This window comes from Carcharodon carcharias, chromosome 2, assembly GCF_017639515.1.
Source record: "Carcharodon carcharias isolate sCarCar2 chromosome 2, sCarCar2.pri, whole genome shotgun sequence".
Taxonomy (NCBI): domain Eukaryota; kingdom Metazoa; phylum Chordata; class Chondrichthyes; order Lamniformes; family Lamnidae; genus Carcharodon; species Carcharodon carcharias.
The window spans coordinates 102,003,744-102,021,324 of NC_054468.1; the positions used below are offsets into that span (position 1 = coordinate 102,003,744).

The 17,581-nt window shown below is 43.6% G+C and overlaps 1 protein-coding gene across 1 annotated transcript in view; it reads left to right on the forward strand.

The window, feature by feature from the left end:
* Window positions 1-11,274, forward strand: part of amotl2a (angiomotin like 2a) — a 31,980-nt gene extending 20,706 nt beyond the window's left edge. The window contains exons 8-12 of the mRNA XM_041175638.1: window positions 581-771; window positions 2,016-2,153; window positions 2,949-3,148; window positions 7,856-8,065; window positions 8,433-11,274. Coding sequence (XP_041031572.1) covers window positions 581-771; window positions 2,016-2,153; window positions 2,949-3,148; window positions 7,856-8,065; window positions 8,433-8,521 — 828 coding nt within the window. The 3' untranslated portion in view covers window positions 8,522-11,274. The remainder of the gene's footprint in view (window positions 1-580; window positions 772-2,015; window positions 2,154-2,948; window positions 3,149-7,855; window positions 8,066-8,432) is intronic.
* Window positions 11,275-17,581: the final 6,307 nt, after the last annotated feature.

Here is a 17,581-nt window from a genome sequence, read left to right on the forward strand (position 1 = left end):
AACTGGATTGTCATTGATTAACAAGGTGAGGGCAGTTCTGCCCTTCAGTGGTGTTCCCTTGATTTATGGGCAAAAAAGTCTTGAATCTTCAGATCATGGAATCACCCCAAAGTAACATTGAGTCTTACAAAGTAGCAAGTAGCTTGAAGAGATTTAAAATGAAAATTCATGCAAATCATCTCTTTGTCGCATGGACTATGAACAACTTGCATTTATATAGCGCCATTCTCATCCTCAGAACATCCCAAATGTGCTTTGCAGAGGTGCTTTTGAAGTGTAGTCACTGTTGTAATCAAGCAAGTGCAGCAGCCAAGTTGTGCACAGCAAGCTCCCACAAACAGCAATGTGATAATGATCAGTTCTCTGTTTTAGTGAATGTTAGCCAAGATACCAGGAAAGCTCCCCTTGCTGTTCTTCAAAATAGTGCCATGTGATCTTTTACATCCACCTAAGAGTTTAACATCTTACCTGAAGGACGGCAGTGTAGCACTCCCTCAGTGACACTGGAGTGTCAGCTTATAGTGACAATTGTTTTGTTGTTTATTTGTATAAAAAGTTAACACTGTTGTTTCCCCGGCAGCGTCAGGCAATGATCCAGAATCCCGGAACCTCGGAATACAGTGCTCCAGCACTGATGGAGCTGCTCCGGGAGAAAGAAGAGCGAATCCTAGCTCTGGAAGCTGATATGACCAAATGGGAACAGAAGTATCTGGAAGAGAGTACCATGCGGCAGTTTGCAATGGATGCAGCTGCCACTGCAGCTACCCAGAGGTACGTGCCATGTTCAGACAACTCTTTCTATTTAATCCTCCCCATCACTGACTCTCCTCACTTGAGATCCTTCCATCTCAAATACTTTGGGATATTTTGTACTGATAGTTGGATAGCGTGTGTATTTAACTCTATCTTCTCAATTTTTCCATTAACTTTTACACTGTCCCAATTTTCAAAACAATTTTTCCTTTTTTAAGAAAATATAAATGCTAAAACTGAGAATATTTTACTCGGAATGACAGAGTTTTACAGCACAGAAACAGGCCATTCGGCCCAGCAGTCTTTACTCCACATGAGCCTCCACCCACCTTATTTAATCTCATCCTATCACCTTATCTTCCTATTCCTTTCACTCTCATAATCAATTTATACTATTCATCACAGCCACTCCCTGCTTTAGCCAGGGTGGAATTTTCTGCTCTCGCTGGTGGTGAAGGGTAGGTAATTAGGTGGGATGGTGAAGTACTGGATTCCCACATCTGCCAGAATTAAGTTTTGGGTGGGAAGGCTCATGGCCAACCTTGCTGCCCCATTGCCAATTGAGGCCCTTAAGTGGCCAATTAACGACCACTTAAGGGCCTTCTCCCACTTTCAGTGGTATTAACCCAGCTGCAGGCAGGGCTTTCGACATGTAGAGTACACAACAGCTAAAAATGTGTGGCCAGCTTGCCACCTCAGGGAGGTCCCTCGATCAAAGGCACTCAGTGCCTGATCAAGGGACTCAATAATGGGAAGGGGAGTCTGCTGACAGCCAGCCCCTTCCCCTCCTGCCAATCTCCTTACATCCACCTCCATTCGACCCTCACACCATGAAACTGCACCCCTCCCCCACTACTCCCCAGCCCCTGGCACAAGAGCTGTCGGCCTCTGATTGGGTGGCATCTCTCGGTAGGCAAGCCTTCTTCTAGGGGTAGGCCCACTGCTGGCCTCACCTCTGCCTGAGGTGGGGCTTCCCGAAAAGAGGCAGTGCAGCTCTTCAGCCGACAGGTGAGGCCCCCAACATCTCAACAAGATTCTGCCCCGGGTTCCATATTCTCTCTACTCTCTGAGTAAAAACATTTGGCCTGAATTCGCTGTTGGATTTATTAGTGACTATATTATATTGCTGACACTTGGTTTTGGATTCCCCCACAAGAGGCAATATCTTCTCTCTGTTTACCCTGTCAGACCTTTATAAAGACTTCCATCACATCACCTCTCAGCCTTCTTAAGAGTAATGAATGATTTCTTTATTTCTGCAGAGACACCACGATCATCAATCACTCACCTCGTCATTCCCCCAACAGTAGCTTCAATGATGGCTCCTTTGGGAAGCATGTTTACTATGAGAATGGAGAGGTAATCGTGAGCAGTCATCGTCATCAAGAGATGGAGAGCAGGTAGAGCTTTTTACTTCTGAGTTTAATTCAAAATGTATTGAAGTGATATATTTATTAATTTCTTCAGAACTGAGTATCTATTTCACCATTGACCGCACTGATAAAGACGAGCTTGGGGTAGTTATTTCCTAACAGTCAATAGTTAGTGAGTTCTGATCAGTGTTGACTGAGCTGGTGTCAGTTAAGGTAGGACTGGACTATTGCTGACCCTGGGTAAGAGAGGCTAAAGTAGGGATTCGTCTGGTGACCACCACCCTGGACACAGGTAGGCTGAGACATTGACAGACTAATGACTGTCCAATCTGGTCGAATCAAAAAGCTCAGCCAGAACACACAGCCTTGGTTCACACATGTACAGCCATCACGGGAGGTTCAAGAAAGCTGCTGGTGCTCTAGTACCAGGGCCCCAATCAAAAGCTGGGCCCAGATGTGTGTACCGCAGACAGAGTGTTTACCCCAGAGTATGTAACTCAGACAGGAATGGAAAGCAGTTGCTACTAATGAAGAATTGACAATTGAATTGATTGCCAAAGAGCCATACACGTTGTTGGGTTAATGTTGATGTATCAACTTAAAACCTCTGATAATTCGGAAGGTGATGTAAGCGATGCTCCTCATAGCTACACGATGGCTCAGCAACCTGAAAGTACATGTACACGATTCGGTCCCCTTAGATTACCATGGCCAGACAAAAAAAGTTGAAGTGCAGCTAAAGATATCACCTGTGCACATGAACTAAATGCCAAAAGGAATGTTGACTTTAAGTAAAGGTGTGTGTGCTTCTCTTGCTTTTAGGATTAAAGCCTTGCACGCACAAATCCTGGAGAAGGATGCCATCATCAAGGTCCTCCAGCAGCGCTCGAGAAGGGACCAGGTAAAAGCCGAACAGCCTGCTCTCCGGCCTGCAAGATCAGTTCCATCCATCACAATGGCCAGTTCCATTAACCAAGTGAGCAATGAGAAGTTCCTCGACAAAGCAACGAGAGGCACAACAGGTAAATAAATGATCTTAGTTGCTCCAACATGAAAGTCTTCTCATTTCATAAGATCATAAGAAATAGGAGCAGGAGTAGGCCATTCAGCCCATCGAGCTTGCTCCACTGTCCAATAGGATCATCACTGATCTGATTGTGGCCTTAACTCCATTTTCCTGCCTGTCCCTCATGACCTTTGACTCCCTTGTGGATCAAAAATCTGTCTTAACTCAGCCTTGAATATTTTAATGACCCAGCCTCCACTGCTCCCTGAGGAAGAAAATTCCATAGACTAACGACCCTCTGAGGGAAGAAATTCCTCCTCATTACCGACTTAAACAGGAGACCATTTATTTTGAAACTGTGCCCCCTAGTTCTGGATTCTCTCCTGAGGGAAACATTATAACTGCATCTACTCTGTCAAGCCCCCTTAGGATCTTAAATGTTTCAATAAGATCACCTCTCATTTTCCTAAACTCTAATGAATATAGGACCAACCTGCCCAACCTTTCCTTAAGAGACAAACCTCTCATCCAGTGAACCATCTCTGAACTGCTGCCAATGTAAGTGTGTTCCTTCTTAAGTAAACTGAACAAAACTGCACACAGTACTTTTAAGTGTGATCTTACTACTGCCCTGTATAGTTGAAGCAAAACTTCCTGACTTTCATATTCCATTCCCAAATAAAGACCAACATTCCATTTGGCTTCCTAATTACTTGCTGCATCTGCATGTTAACTTTTTGTGATTCATGTACCAGGACACCCAGATCCCTCTGTACCTTTGAGTTCTGCAATCTCTCTCCATTTAAGTAATTTGCTGCTTTTCTATTCTTCCTGCCAAAGTGCACAAGTTCACATTTTCTCACATTATTCTCCATCTTCCAAATTTTTGCCCACTCACTTAGCCTGTCTCTATCCCTTTGCATCTTTTGTGTCCTCGTCATAGCTTGCTCTCCTATCTGTCTTCATATTGTCAGCAAATTTGGCTACACACATTCTGTCCCTTCAAAAGTCATTAATATAGCTTGTAAATAGTTGAGGTCCCAGCAGTGATCCCTGTGGCACTCCGCAGGATACAATTTGCCGACCTGAAAATGGTCCATTCATCCCAACTCTGTTTTCTGTTAGTTAGCCAGTCCTCTATCCATGCTAATATATTACTCCCATCACCATGAGCTCTTTTTTTTATTCGTTCATGGGATGTGGGCATAGCTGACTTAGCCAACATTTATTGCCCATCCCTTGTTGCCCTTGAGAAGGTGGTGTGGCTGCCTGCTTGAACCGCTGCAGTCCATGTGGTGTAGGTACACCCACAGTGCTGTTAGGAAGGGAGTTCCAGGACTTTGACCCAGCGACGGTGAAGGAACGGCGATATATTTCCAAGTCAGGATGATGAGTGGCTTGGAGGGGAACTTCCAGGTGGTGGTGATCCCATCTATCTGTTGTCCTTGTCCTTCGAGATGGTAGCGGTCGTTGATTTGGAAGGTGCTGCCTCAGGAGCCTTGGTGAACTCCTGCAGTGCACCTTGTAGATGGTACTTATTATTGCCACTGTGTGTCGGTGATGGAGGAAGTGAATGTTTGTGGATGGGATGCCAATCAAGTGGGCTGCTTTGTCCTGGATGGTATCGAGCTTCTTGAGTATTGTTGCAGCTGCACTCATCCGTACAGATGGGGAGTATTCCATCACACTCCTGACATGTGCCTTATAGATGGTGGACAGGCTTTGGAGAGTCAGGAGGAGAGTTACTTGCTGCAGGATTCCTAGCCTCTGAGATGCTCTTGTAGCCACAGTGTTTATATGGCTAGTCCAGTTCAGATTCTGGTCAATGGTAACCACCCCGCCCCCCCCTCCCCCCGCCACCCCCTGGCAGTGGGTGGGGGGGTTTGATAGTTGGGGATTCAGCGATTGGAATGCCATTGAATGTGAAGAGGTGATGGTTAGATTCTCTCTTGTTGGAGATGGTCATTGCCTGGCACTTGTGCGATGTGAATGTTACTTGTCACTTGTTAGCCCAATCCTGGATGTTGTCCAGGTCCTGCTGTATTTGGACATAGACTGCTTCAGTATCTTAGGAGTCGTGAATGGTGAACTTTGTGCAATCATCAGCAAACACCCCCACTTCTGACCTTATAATAGAAGGAAGGTCATTGGTGAAGCAGCTGAAGGTGGCTAGACCGAGGACATTACCCTGAGGAACTCCTGCAATGATGTCCTGGAGCTGAGATGATTGACCTCCAACAACCACAACCATCTTCCTTTATACTCTTTATGATTCCAACTTGTGGAAATTTCTCCCCTGATTCCCATTGACTCCAGTTTTACTAGGGCTCCTTGATGCCACACTCGGTCAAATGCTGCCTTGATGTCAAAAGCAGTCACTCTCACCTTGCCTCTGCAGTTCAGCTCTGTTGTCTATGTTTCGACCAAGGCTATAACGAGGTCAGGAGCTGAGTGATACTGAGTGTCAGTGATCAGGTTGTTGCTATTTTATTGTTATCTTAGGCAGTAACCTTTTATGTCGCACCTTATCAAATGCCTTTTGGAAATCTAAATACACACCTACTGATTCCCCTTAATCCATCCTGCTTGTTACATCCTCAAGGAACTCTAATAAATTTGTCAAACATGATTTCTCTTTCACAATACCATGTTGACTCTGCCTGATTGTAATATGATTTTCTAAATGTCCTGCCACTACTTCTTTAATAATGGATCTTAGCATTTCCCCAATGACAGATGTCAGCTACTTATGGTGCAGTTAAAGCAGTATCCTTGGTTTAGTGGGTAGCATACTCACCTCTGAGCTGGAGGGTTGTGGATTCAAGCCACATTCCAGAGACTTGAGCACAAAATTCAGGCTAAAGAGATGCTACACTGTTGGAGGTCTTCAAGTGAAAGATTAGTCCGAGACCTTATCTGTCCATTTAGTGGATGTCCTCTGGCCCTATTTAGTGAAGAGTGGACATTATTTATTGCTCCTTTATCTTATTGATCTTTGTGGAATCTTGCTGTGTACCAGTTCGTTCCCTACATCACAACAGTAATGACACTTCAAAACAACATATTGCCCGTGAAGCATTTTGGGAGAGCTCATAAAGCTCTGGCGAAATAGTAAGGCATTCAAGAGAACATTAGATGATTATTTGAATAGAAACAATGTGCAGGGGTACAGGGAAAAGACAGGACAATGGTACTAGGTCATAATGCTCATTTGGAGAGCCAGTGCAGACATGATGGGCCGAATGGCCTCCTTCTGTGCAGGGCTAATTTAGTCTCATTTCCTGTAGTGCAGAGTAAATGAGAAAATGATGCAGCACAGGAGGCCATTGAGCCCATTGTGCCTGTGCTGGCTCTTTGAATGAGATATCTAAGTAGTTTCATTCTCCTGCTGTATCCCCTGCACTTTTGTCCTCTTTTCCTTTTCTCGAAGCTGTTTTTCACCACCTTTTTCAGGCAGTGCATTCCAGATCATAATAACTCGCTGAGTATAAAAACAGTTTTCCTCATCTCTCTGCCAGTTGTTTTGCCAATTACTTTAAATCAGTATGTACTGGTTATACTGACTCTCCAGTCGTGGGAAACAATTTCTCCCTATCTTCTTTCAAAACTTCTCAAAATATCGAACACCTTGATGAAATGGTGGCAGATAATTCCTCACATGTCAATCATTAATCTTGATTATTTTTATGCATCACTGGGAACAGGTCATCCAACAGCTCACTCTGTTACAAAATACTGTGCCTCAAAGGAAAGGTTCAGTGTGAAGTATCAGGCTGTGTGGGGTTGAATGAGTATAATTACATACAGTTTTGGTTTCCTTATCTAAGGAAGGATATACTTGCCATAGAGGGAGTGCAACGGGGGTTCACGAGACTGATTTCTGGGATGGTGAGACTGTCTTATGAAGAGGGGCAACTGGGTCTGTATTCTCTACAGTTTCAAAGAATGAGAGATGATCTCATTGAAACTTACTAAATTCTTACAGGGCGTGACAGGGTAGTTGTAGATAGGATGTTTCCCCTGTCTTGGTGGGGGGAGCTCTAAAACTAGAAAATACAGTCTCAGAAAAAGGGGTAGGCATTTAGGACTGAGATGAGGAGGAATTTCTTCACTCAGAGGGTGGTGAATCTTTGGAATTCTGTACCCCAGAGAAGCTTAATCATTGAGGGTGTTCAGGACAGAAATCACTAAGTTTCTGGATACTAATGACATCATGGGATATGGGGATAGTGGGAGGTAGATGATCATCCGTGACCTGTCTAAATGGTGGAGCAGGCTCAGTGGGCTGAATGGCCTATTCTTGCTCCTATTTCCTGTGTTCTGAGACAATGGCAAACTTACCAGCTTCAAAAAACTACTACCAGTAACAATAAGCCAAAAGATCTGGGAAGTTTGCCTGATGTCTTGAGCCAGCTTTTAAGAGCAAGGTATCAGCACCTATGGAAGGTATCAGCACCTATGGAAGGTATCAGCACCTATGGAAGGTATCAGCACCTATGGAAGCATTCTGTTGCCCTGCAGCTTCGTACATCTGTTTGGACCTTGTTAATGAGTTTGTTTCGTGTGACCAGCAAAAAGCTACATAGAAACAGACAGCAAAGATATTATCAGTGAAGAAAAGGGGACATTAATTTACTGAAGACATGGTTTAAATTATATGAGTTTTACAGTGTAATAAAATGAAGAACTGTGTTCAGTGCTTAAAATCTCTTCCTCTTTCCAGGTGCTTTGAACAAAAGCCTCGCAGAGGATCAGGCAGCCTCTTTCACATCACATCCTGTGACATCCCACGCCAAACATGGGAGCAGAGACGGCAGCACGCAGACTGAGAAACTAGCAGAGATTGAGCCTGCAGCCTCAGCCCAGGGAAACTCACAGAACAGTGAGGCTGCAGTCAGCTTGCGGGTCATCAAACCTCCAGCGGCTTCATCAGGTGAGTGCCTGTATGGTTGCTCATGATGCCGAGTCAGGGCAGGCCAGACAGGAGAGAATGTGTGTTTTGGAGAGGCACACATGGGTATGAGCAAATTGGCTTGTGATTCATTGCCCAGTAACCTAGCCATATGTTGTAAACTTGGAGGTTGTATTGATTCCCATTTCTGGCCTCTTCATATTAGAACCCTGCAGATTGAGCTAATCTCAAGGAATTCCAGCTATGCAGTTTAGATGGGATGCAGGTGATTCTGAAGCCCTGGGGGGGGTGGTGGGGGTGAGGCCAGGGGAGAAGAATCTTTGTTAGTATTGGGTTTGAAGAGAAGAAAATTTGACTAGGAATGTTCTTTTGCTTTTCACCTTCACAGATACTTCTCAGCCAGTGGCTCAGATGGTCCCCAGCAATACCAGGAACCAAGAACCTTCAGACAGTGAAATGGTTGAAATTCTTATCTGAAAAATACTCTTGTGGCAGGAAACGAAGGACTTCTGTGAAACATAAACATCTCCTTCTTTACAAAGCCTTTTTCTCCCCTCTACCCAGATGTCTAAACAACAGAAACAAGAAGAAAATTGAGAGTTCAATTCCCAAAAGATTTTGAGATGGAACTTTATGTTTGGGGAAAAGCAGGGGAGATGTAGCCTAAGTGACCATATCCATAAGCTGCTATAAAGACTTGTACACATGGGAAGAGCTGAGCTATTCTTTGTGCCAAGTGTGTACCACTCATGAACCTAACTCAAACTATTCAAACTGCTGTGAAGCTGAATTCTGTGATGGACAAGAAGGTCTCGTAGGAGGTGTCAGTATTTTTCACACAACTGCCAAGCATAAAAGCTTCACAGCAGCATAAATATATATAAATACAAATACATAGCACTAGACGGTGCTGTGCATAATATATACTGTACATAATGCTATAAATCCAACCTTTTTAGCACCTTTTTCGTTTCGGCTTTAGACTCTGTGTAATCCTTTGCTGTTGCTAAAACATCTTTTAAAAACTAACTTCAGTTTCCTGCTGGCAGCAGACACTTTGCCCAGATATATGTTTTCTATTTTCTAATGTTGTCAACATATTCCATGGAACTATTGCTCAATATTGTTATATTTGGAGTGCATAAATTCCGTCTTAATTTGAACAGCTCCCAAGATTTCCATTTGTGACTGGGAGATTCTTGCATTCAGTTTTTACTGGACATGAATCATAGCAGCTTTTTCAGGCGGTATACACTGTCTGTGACAGAACGGATTGCTGCTGTATCTCAACACTGTCACAATCAGGCTTCATTGGGTAGCCTTCCACAAAGGGAGGACCGCCGCAACTGAGCATCTGTTGGGCAAGCATTCTGCCTGCGGCGATTTGTGTGTGTGCAACAGGGCGGCATCACTCAGTGATACAGTCTACACTTTCCTCAATAAGGCAAACCTTCTTAAAAGAGAAAAATGAAATGGCTGCTGCCAAATGATGCCATCTGCAAGGGCCTCCACAATAACTGCAAGCTGGTTTCATGCCAAGCTTCGCATAGAACTGACTTTGCTTTGTAAACTCTCCAAAGATGCACCTTAACTGCCAATGCATGTTCCCAACAACATGAAACCGTTTGTCAGTGAGGGTTTCCTCCAGTTCAGTGAGCAGGATCAGAGCCACTGTATTTACATCTCACCTTCAGCTTCCATCATACCTCTGCAATAAGATATAAACAGTTATTTCAAAGCACCATAATGGGAACATGTCAGGACACAGATTGCCCCACACTCCTTTTAATCAAACAAAATGCTGTTGGGTGTTTGACCATCTGTTTCTCAAATATTCCTGTACCAGTACAACAATGGAGATGTGTCCTAGTCTGCCTGCCCTGATTGTTTTAGAGAAACACTGCTTCTTACAGTGGGAGATCCCAGCCTGAGGTTTTCAGATTGAAATCAATGGGTGGAGGTGCTACTTCTGTGTTCCTGAGGCCCTATCATTCCCACCCCCTTGCTCTGCCATCCTACATGGTTGGGAATGGATGGGAGTGGAAGCTACTGGTGGAGGTCTGATTCATGAGGTGATGACATCATTGAGTATGTGACTGGTCACTATTTCATGCATAAGTCACTGGAAACGTGAATGATATTTTCAAAGGGGATCCTTTCCCCTGTAACTTTTATAGTTTTGCCTGTCCATACAGCTCCAGTTCATTATTGGATTTGACAAGAGCATATATTGATTTGCAGTGTTCCATGGCCACGAGCTGTGAATTACTCTGGTGTTTATTCCACGTTCTCCTTACCCTGATGATATAGCAGACTTCATGTGTTCCAGTTCAGGAGGATGCAGAGCACTAGTGAGAGGCAGAGGGTTTACCTAAGGTGGAGAGTGGCAGCTGGTTTCTGCCACAATGACTAGTATGGGTCATTTACAAAACTAAGAAGCCTGGAGTGTAGACCAAGTGGATCCAAAGTTTGATTATCCAATTATCCCTTTGTCAGCCATCGGGCCTGGGCTAGGGCCAAAAACAATCCAGCATGATCCTGGTGGCTGCCCAATGGCACATTCCGGGATGTATGTGGCTGTAGCTGTCAGTGGGAATGGGACTGTGATACCACACATGGCCAGATAGCTAGCTGGCAAAACATCTAGACTTATAAAGGAATTTGCTAGAATCTTTATCCAAGCGAGAACCAAGACTGCATGAAGGGGTGTGGGTTGGGATATCAATTTCCACCATACATTTCAGTGTGTGAGGGGTGCAAGGCTCTCAGAAGTGACTGGGAACTGAACAGCAGAGGGGAGTTCACTTAGTTCTGGAGTTGGAATTGCTAAGCTTTTTAGATTGTGATCTTTCTCAGATAATGTGCAATTGCTGGCCATTGCCTTTACTTTGTGACAGCATTCACACCGTTTACAAAAAATATTGTGAAGCAAAAAAAAAGAAAAAAATGTTAATATATTTTGTATGGATATTTGTACCTGACACCGGCTGTATTCTAGTGCCATTGAACTTCATGCCAAAGATGACAAACTGCATTATTATTGAGTAACTTATATAAGTATTTAAATGTAAACTCTAGGGTTTGTGTCAAGGCACCATATCCTGAGATTGCTGCAGCATTCTGTATGATATTCAGTTGTTTGAAATTATTGTTGTGAACTCTCAGACACGGGGATTTTTGTATTGGAATGTCAGCACACATTTCAGTAATAAAATCAAAAGTAAATATCACTCCATCCCTTTCTGTCTAATTCTTGACTTTATTGTTAATTGAATTTAAATTCCACTAGCTGGCATGGTGGGATTTGAACCCTTGTTGCAGAGCAGCAGCCTGGACCTCAGGGTTATTAGTCCAGTGACATTACCAGTATGCCACAGCATCACAAATGCACATCCAAATACTTCTTAAATGTTATGAAGATTTCTGCCTCTACCACCCTTTCAAGCAATGGGTTCCAGGTTCCCACCACCCTCTGGGTGAAAAAAATCTTCCTCACATACCCTCTAAACCTCCTGCCCCTTAACTTAAATCTAAGCTCCCTGGTTATTGATCCCTCCACCAAGGGGAAAAGTTACTTCCTGTCCACCCTATCTATGCACCTCATAATTTTATACACCTCAATCATGTCCCCCCTCAATCTCCTCTGCTCCAGGGAAAATAACCCCATTCTATCCAATCTCTCCTCATAACTAAAACTCTCCAGCCCAGGCAACATCCTGGTAAATCTCCTCTGCACTCTCTCGAGTGTAATCACATCCTTCCAATAATAAGGATTCCAGAACTGCACTCAATACTCTAGTTGTGGCCTAACTACCGTTTTATACAGTTCCAGCATAACCTCACTGCTCTTATATTCTGCGCCTCAGCTAATAAAGGCAAGTATTCTATATACCTTCTTAACCACTTTATCTACCTGTCCCACTACCTTAAGGGACCAGTGGTCATGCACACAAAGGTCCGTCTGATCCTCGGTACTTCCCAGGGTCCTACCATTCATTGTGTATTCCCGTGCCTTGTTTGTTTGTCCTGCCCAAGTGCATCACCTCATACTTATCCAGATTAAATTCCATTTGCCACTGATCAGCTATCTGACCAGCCCATCTAAATCCTTCTGTAATCTTAGGCCTATTTATCACCCCACCAATTTTCGTGTCATCCATGAACTTGAATGTAGAAGGATTGATCAGTAAGTCTAAATTGTTTATATATACCACAAACGGCAAGGGACCCAACACCAATCCCTGTGGAACCCCACTGGACACAGGCATCCAGTCACAAAAACACCATTCAACCATCACCCTCTGTTTCCTGCCACTCAGCCAATTCTGGATCCAATTTGCCAAGTTGCCTTGGATCCCATGGATAACATTCGTTATCAGTGATCCATACGGGACCTTATCAAAAGTCTTGCTGAAGTCCATGCAGACTATGTCAAATGCATTGCACTCATCCACACACCTGGTCACCGCTTCAAAAAATTCAAATTGGTCAGACATGACCGTCCCTTAACAGAACCATGCTGACTGTCCTTGGTTAATCCCTGCCTCTCCAAGTGTAGATTAATTCTGTACCTCAAAATTGCTTCCAATAGTTTCCCCACCACTGAGGTTAGACTGACTGGCCTGTAGGTCCCTTCCTCCCTTCTTGAATAACGGTACCACGTTGGCTGTCCTCTGGCACCTCTCCTGTGGCCAGTGATGTATTGAAAATTATTGCCAGCACCCCTGCTATCTCCTCCGTTGCCTCACTCAACAGGCTGGGATACATTTTATCCGGGCCTGGAGATTTGTCTACTTTTAAGTCTGCCAGATCACTTAGAACCTCCTCCCTTTCTATGCTAATTTATTTAATTATATCAAAGACCTTCTGCCCGATTTCCATACCCATGTCCCTCTCACTTGTGAACACTGACACAAAGTATTCATTTAGAACCCGACCTACGTTTTCCGGCTCCACACACAAATTACCACTATGCTCCTTAATGGGCCCTACTCTTTCCCTAGTTATCCTCTTACTCTTAATGTACTTGTAGAATAACTTTGGAATTTCCTTTATTTTACCTGCCAATGTTTCTTCATGCCCCCTTTTTGCTCTCCTAATTTCAAGTCCCCCCCTGCACATTCTATACTCCTCTGGGGTTTCTGCAGTTTTGAGCCCTGCAATAAGCCTCCCTTTTTCTCTTTATCCAATCCTGTATATCCCACGACATCCAGGATTCCCTGGATTTGTTGGTCCCACCCTTTGTCTTTACTGGCCCTGTACTCTTCCTATTTCCTTCTTGAATGAGTCCCACTGCTCTGACGCAGATTTACCTAGAAGTAGCTGCTCCCAGTCCACTCTGGCCAAATCATATCTGATCTTATTAAAATCGGCATTACCCCAATTTAGAACTCTGATTTCTGGCCCATCCTTGTCCTTTTCCATAACAACCTTGAATCTTACAGAGTTATGATCACTATCTGCAAAATGTTCCCCACTGATACCTCTACCACTTACCCAGCTTCATTCCCTAAAATTAAAATCTCTTGTAGGACCTTCTACATAATGGCTTAAAAAGTTCTCCTGGATGCATTTTTAAGAATTTTGCTTCCTCTAAACCTATCACACTATGACTAACCCAGTTAATGTTGGGGAAGTTGAAATCCCCCACTGTTACTACCCTATTACTTTACACTTTTCTGAAATTTGCCTTACATTTCTGCTCTTCTATTTCTCTCTGACTGTTTGGGAGCCTATAGTACACTCCCAGCAATGTGATTGCTCCTTTTTATTTTTCAGTTCTAACTATATGGCTTCATTTGAGGAGCCTTCTAAGATGTCATCCCTTCTTACTGCTGTAATTGATTCCTTGATCAATATTGCGATATCCCCTCCTCTTTTACCTCCTTCCCTGTCTTGCCTGAAGACCCTATATCCTGGAATATTGAGCTGCCAATCCTGCTCCTCTTTCAACCATGTCTCTGTGACAGCAATGACATCATAATTCCATGTGTTAATTTGTGCCCTCAACTCGTCTGCCTTATTTGTCAGACTCCTTGCGTTAAAATAAATACCAACCAAACTAGCCAAACTCCCTTGTGCCTTAACTGGCCTATAATTTCTATGCCTTCCAGACTCACTTGCTCTCTCTTCTAATTTTGGTTGTGCATCTTCCCCTGCTAAACCTCCTCTCAGTGTCCCATCCCCCTGCCAAGTTAGTTTAAATCTTTCCCAACAGCACCAGCAAACAGCACCAGCAAACTTCCCCGCAAGGATGTTGGTCCCATTCTGGTTCAGGTGCAACTCGTCTACCTTGTACAGGTCCCACTGCTCCCAGAAATGGTCTCACTTTCCCAGAAATCTAAATCCCTCCCTCCTGCACCATCTCTCCAACCACACATTCATCTGGACTAACAAATTTCTATATTCACCAGTGCGTTGCACCGGAAGTAATCCAGAGATTACTACCTTTGAGGTCCTGTTTTTTAATGTTTTCTAGCTCCCTAATTCTGCTTGCAGGACCTCATCCCTCTTTCTACCTATGTCGTTGGTGCTTATTTTTCCTTGTATCTTGCCCAAGGTCTGGGTGTAGATGGACTGATGGCAGCAAAAGCTTCACATAGACTGCATACTAAACAGGGCAGGTAAAGTTCATCTCAGGCCTTCCCAGTAAGAGTTCATTGAAACTTTTGGCCGGTGATTATTAAAATTCAGGACTTGAGGCTGTAACTTCACTTTAACTATTTAAATTCCTATTTCCTACACACCACAAACATGGAAGAGGGGGAGACCATTCAGCCCCTTGAATCTGCTGTACCATATAGCCAGAGTATGGTTGATGTGCACCTTACCGCCATTTACCCAATGTTGCTCTATATTCCCCAATCTCCTTACCAACAAACATCTATCAATCTCAGTCTTTAAAGCTCCAATTGTCTCCCAGCAACTACAGCATTTTGGGGCAAAGAGTTCCACATATCCACCACCCTATATGTATAAAAGCTTTTCAGGATTCACTCTTGAACAATCTAGCTGTAGTTTAGGATGATGCTCCCCTACCCTTCTGTCAATAATATTCTAGCTGCAAAACTAAATAGCCCTGAAAATGGGTGCCTGTTAATTGAAATGATTGCAGCCAATGCTCAAGGTGCAGTTAAGTGGTTGTACGCCTGGGCAGGGGGTCCAAAAACATGTGAGACAAAGCACCAATTCAAGCTAGCCTGCAGCTAGGAAAGAGTAGTACATTGTGGTTAGAGCTGGTGTTGGAAGTAGAGTTAAAAGTGATTTGACTTTCAAAAGACACAAGAATGGTACAACATGACAGAGAACAGCCTGCAAGATTTTCCAACACTGCACTGGAGGCCTTGGTGCAGGTTGTGGAGAGCAGAAGAGATCTATCTGTAGGGGCCAGCATGCCGTGCAGACAAACTGAAGGCAGTGGGAGCAGAAAGCCATGCAGTCCTGAGTACTGGTTGCAGTACCACAAGTTCAATCACTTCACACAAGTGCATTTTCAAATTCCATATCCTACCAAATACACCACTCACCACATACACTGCTCATTGCAGCATACCCTCAACACTCACCTACCAACAATCTTTCTCAATCAGGCTGCAGACCTGACATTCATATTTTCACCTTACCCTTACACACTTAGCATTGCTGCAAACCTTACACCCACATTTCACCATTTCTATTCAACTCTGATGGGAAGATCATCCAGACACATTGCACCACACATAGTGACACACTTCCCTCTCTCCTGCAGGACAAGATGGCACACAACCACAGGCAGCAGCACTTAACCAGGCTGCCTGTCCTCACTGCCAGTGAAGGAGACAATGCTGACCATCAATGAAGCAGCCTTGACTGAGGCTGTGGCCAATGGTGAAGCTGAAATCTGTAAAGGGTTATTGGTTATGTTAATGAGATAGTGATGTTAACGCTGATGTAAGCATGACATCAAAAGTCAAATGACCAAGAGACTCTAAGAGATCAAGACACAGAATAGTGTGTCCAGAAAACCATGAACTTACCATGAAGTCTTCAAGTCACTCACAGAAAAGTAAAAGTAGGGGGTAACATATTAACTACCATAGAGAATTGGCTGGCTGGCAATAAACAGAAAATATGCATAAATAGGTCTTTGACTGGCAGAATGTGACTCGTGGACCCACAGGGGTCTGTGCTGTGCTCAAATTTTTACAATGACCTAGATGAGTGGCACAAAGGCTTGGTAGCTAAATTTTCAGGCAACAAAGATAGGTAGAAAAGTATGTTGTGAAGAAGACAAAAGAAGTTTGCAGACAGGTATAGATAAGTTGAGTAAGTGGGCAAAAATCTGGCAGATGGAGTATAATGTGGGAAAAAATGAAGTTATTCACTTTGGCAAGAAGAATAAAAAAACACAGTATCACTTAAACAGAGAACAACTGTTGAGGTACAAAGGGATCTAGGTGTTTTGTGCATGTCACAGAAAACTTAGTTTACAGGTGCAGCAAGTAATTAAGAAGGCTAATAGAATGTTATCCTTTATTATGAGAGGAATTGAACATAAAAGTAAGGATGTTATGCTTCAGTTATACAGGGCATTGGTGAGACCGCACCTTGAATACTGTGTGCAGTTTTGGTCTCCTTATTTAAGGAAGGATGTAAATACATTACATGAAGATAAAGAAATTAATCAAACTCTTCAGCCTTACAGAACCAGCAAATTTCTCTCTCAGCCGAGCAGTATGACTAAGACTTGATCTTCTACGAAAGGTCAATGTGGTTATAATAGAGGACAATGGAGAAATACTCAGGGGTGAATTTCCAAAGGTGTTCTAAGGACTGGAAAAGCTCAACACCACAGTAGAAATTGGAGTCCATCCATTACACAGTGAGCTGGTCTTTATCGCAGAAACACCATCCATTGGACAGGAGGGAATTGCAGATCCCTCACTTCTCTTTGCAGACAGGCTGAACGAGGCGGAAACCACAGGCACTAAACAAGACAGTGAAAATCCAATAGAGGAGCTTCTAGGCCTTGGTTGGTTCTTTCCAGATAGAGTTCAGGAGAATGAAGCCATTGAAGAAGCAAAGCTTCTGTTGGAAGAAGAGATTGTTATGGACCAAAGGAGGTTTAATTTAAACAGCCCTGATTTGTCCACTCCCTACCCATCCGTAAACAGGAAGATGTTTTTGAGTTCTGATTTCCCCCTTTATAAGTGGTGATGTGTTTTCCCCAACTCTTCAGTTGGAGTTATTCAATCCTCTATCAATAACCCCACAGCAAATTCGAGATAAGGAAAAATAAGAGGGTTGGTTTATTTTACACACACATACAAAACATGGGAAAGAGGTTTCACAACATTTGCCCCCTTTTTTTACTCATACAATAAATGAGGGATAAGGGAAAGAAAAGGGTACAGGGCAAGGCCACGATAAAAATAAGAGTTATGGTTTCATGTGAGTCCAGAGTCAGTGGTGTATTCCTTCAGAGGTTAGCAGGCTGAAACTGTTACAGGGTGATCCGACTTTCTAAAAGCGAGTTCTTCCACGATGGGAGGAGACACG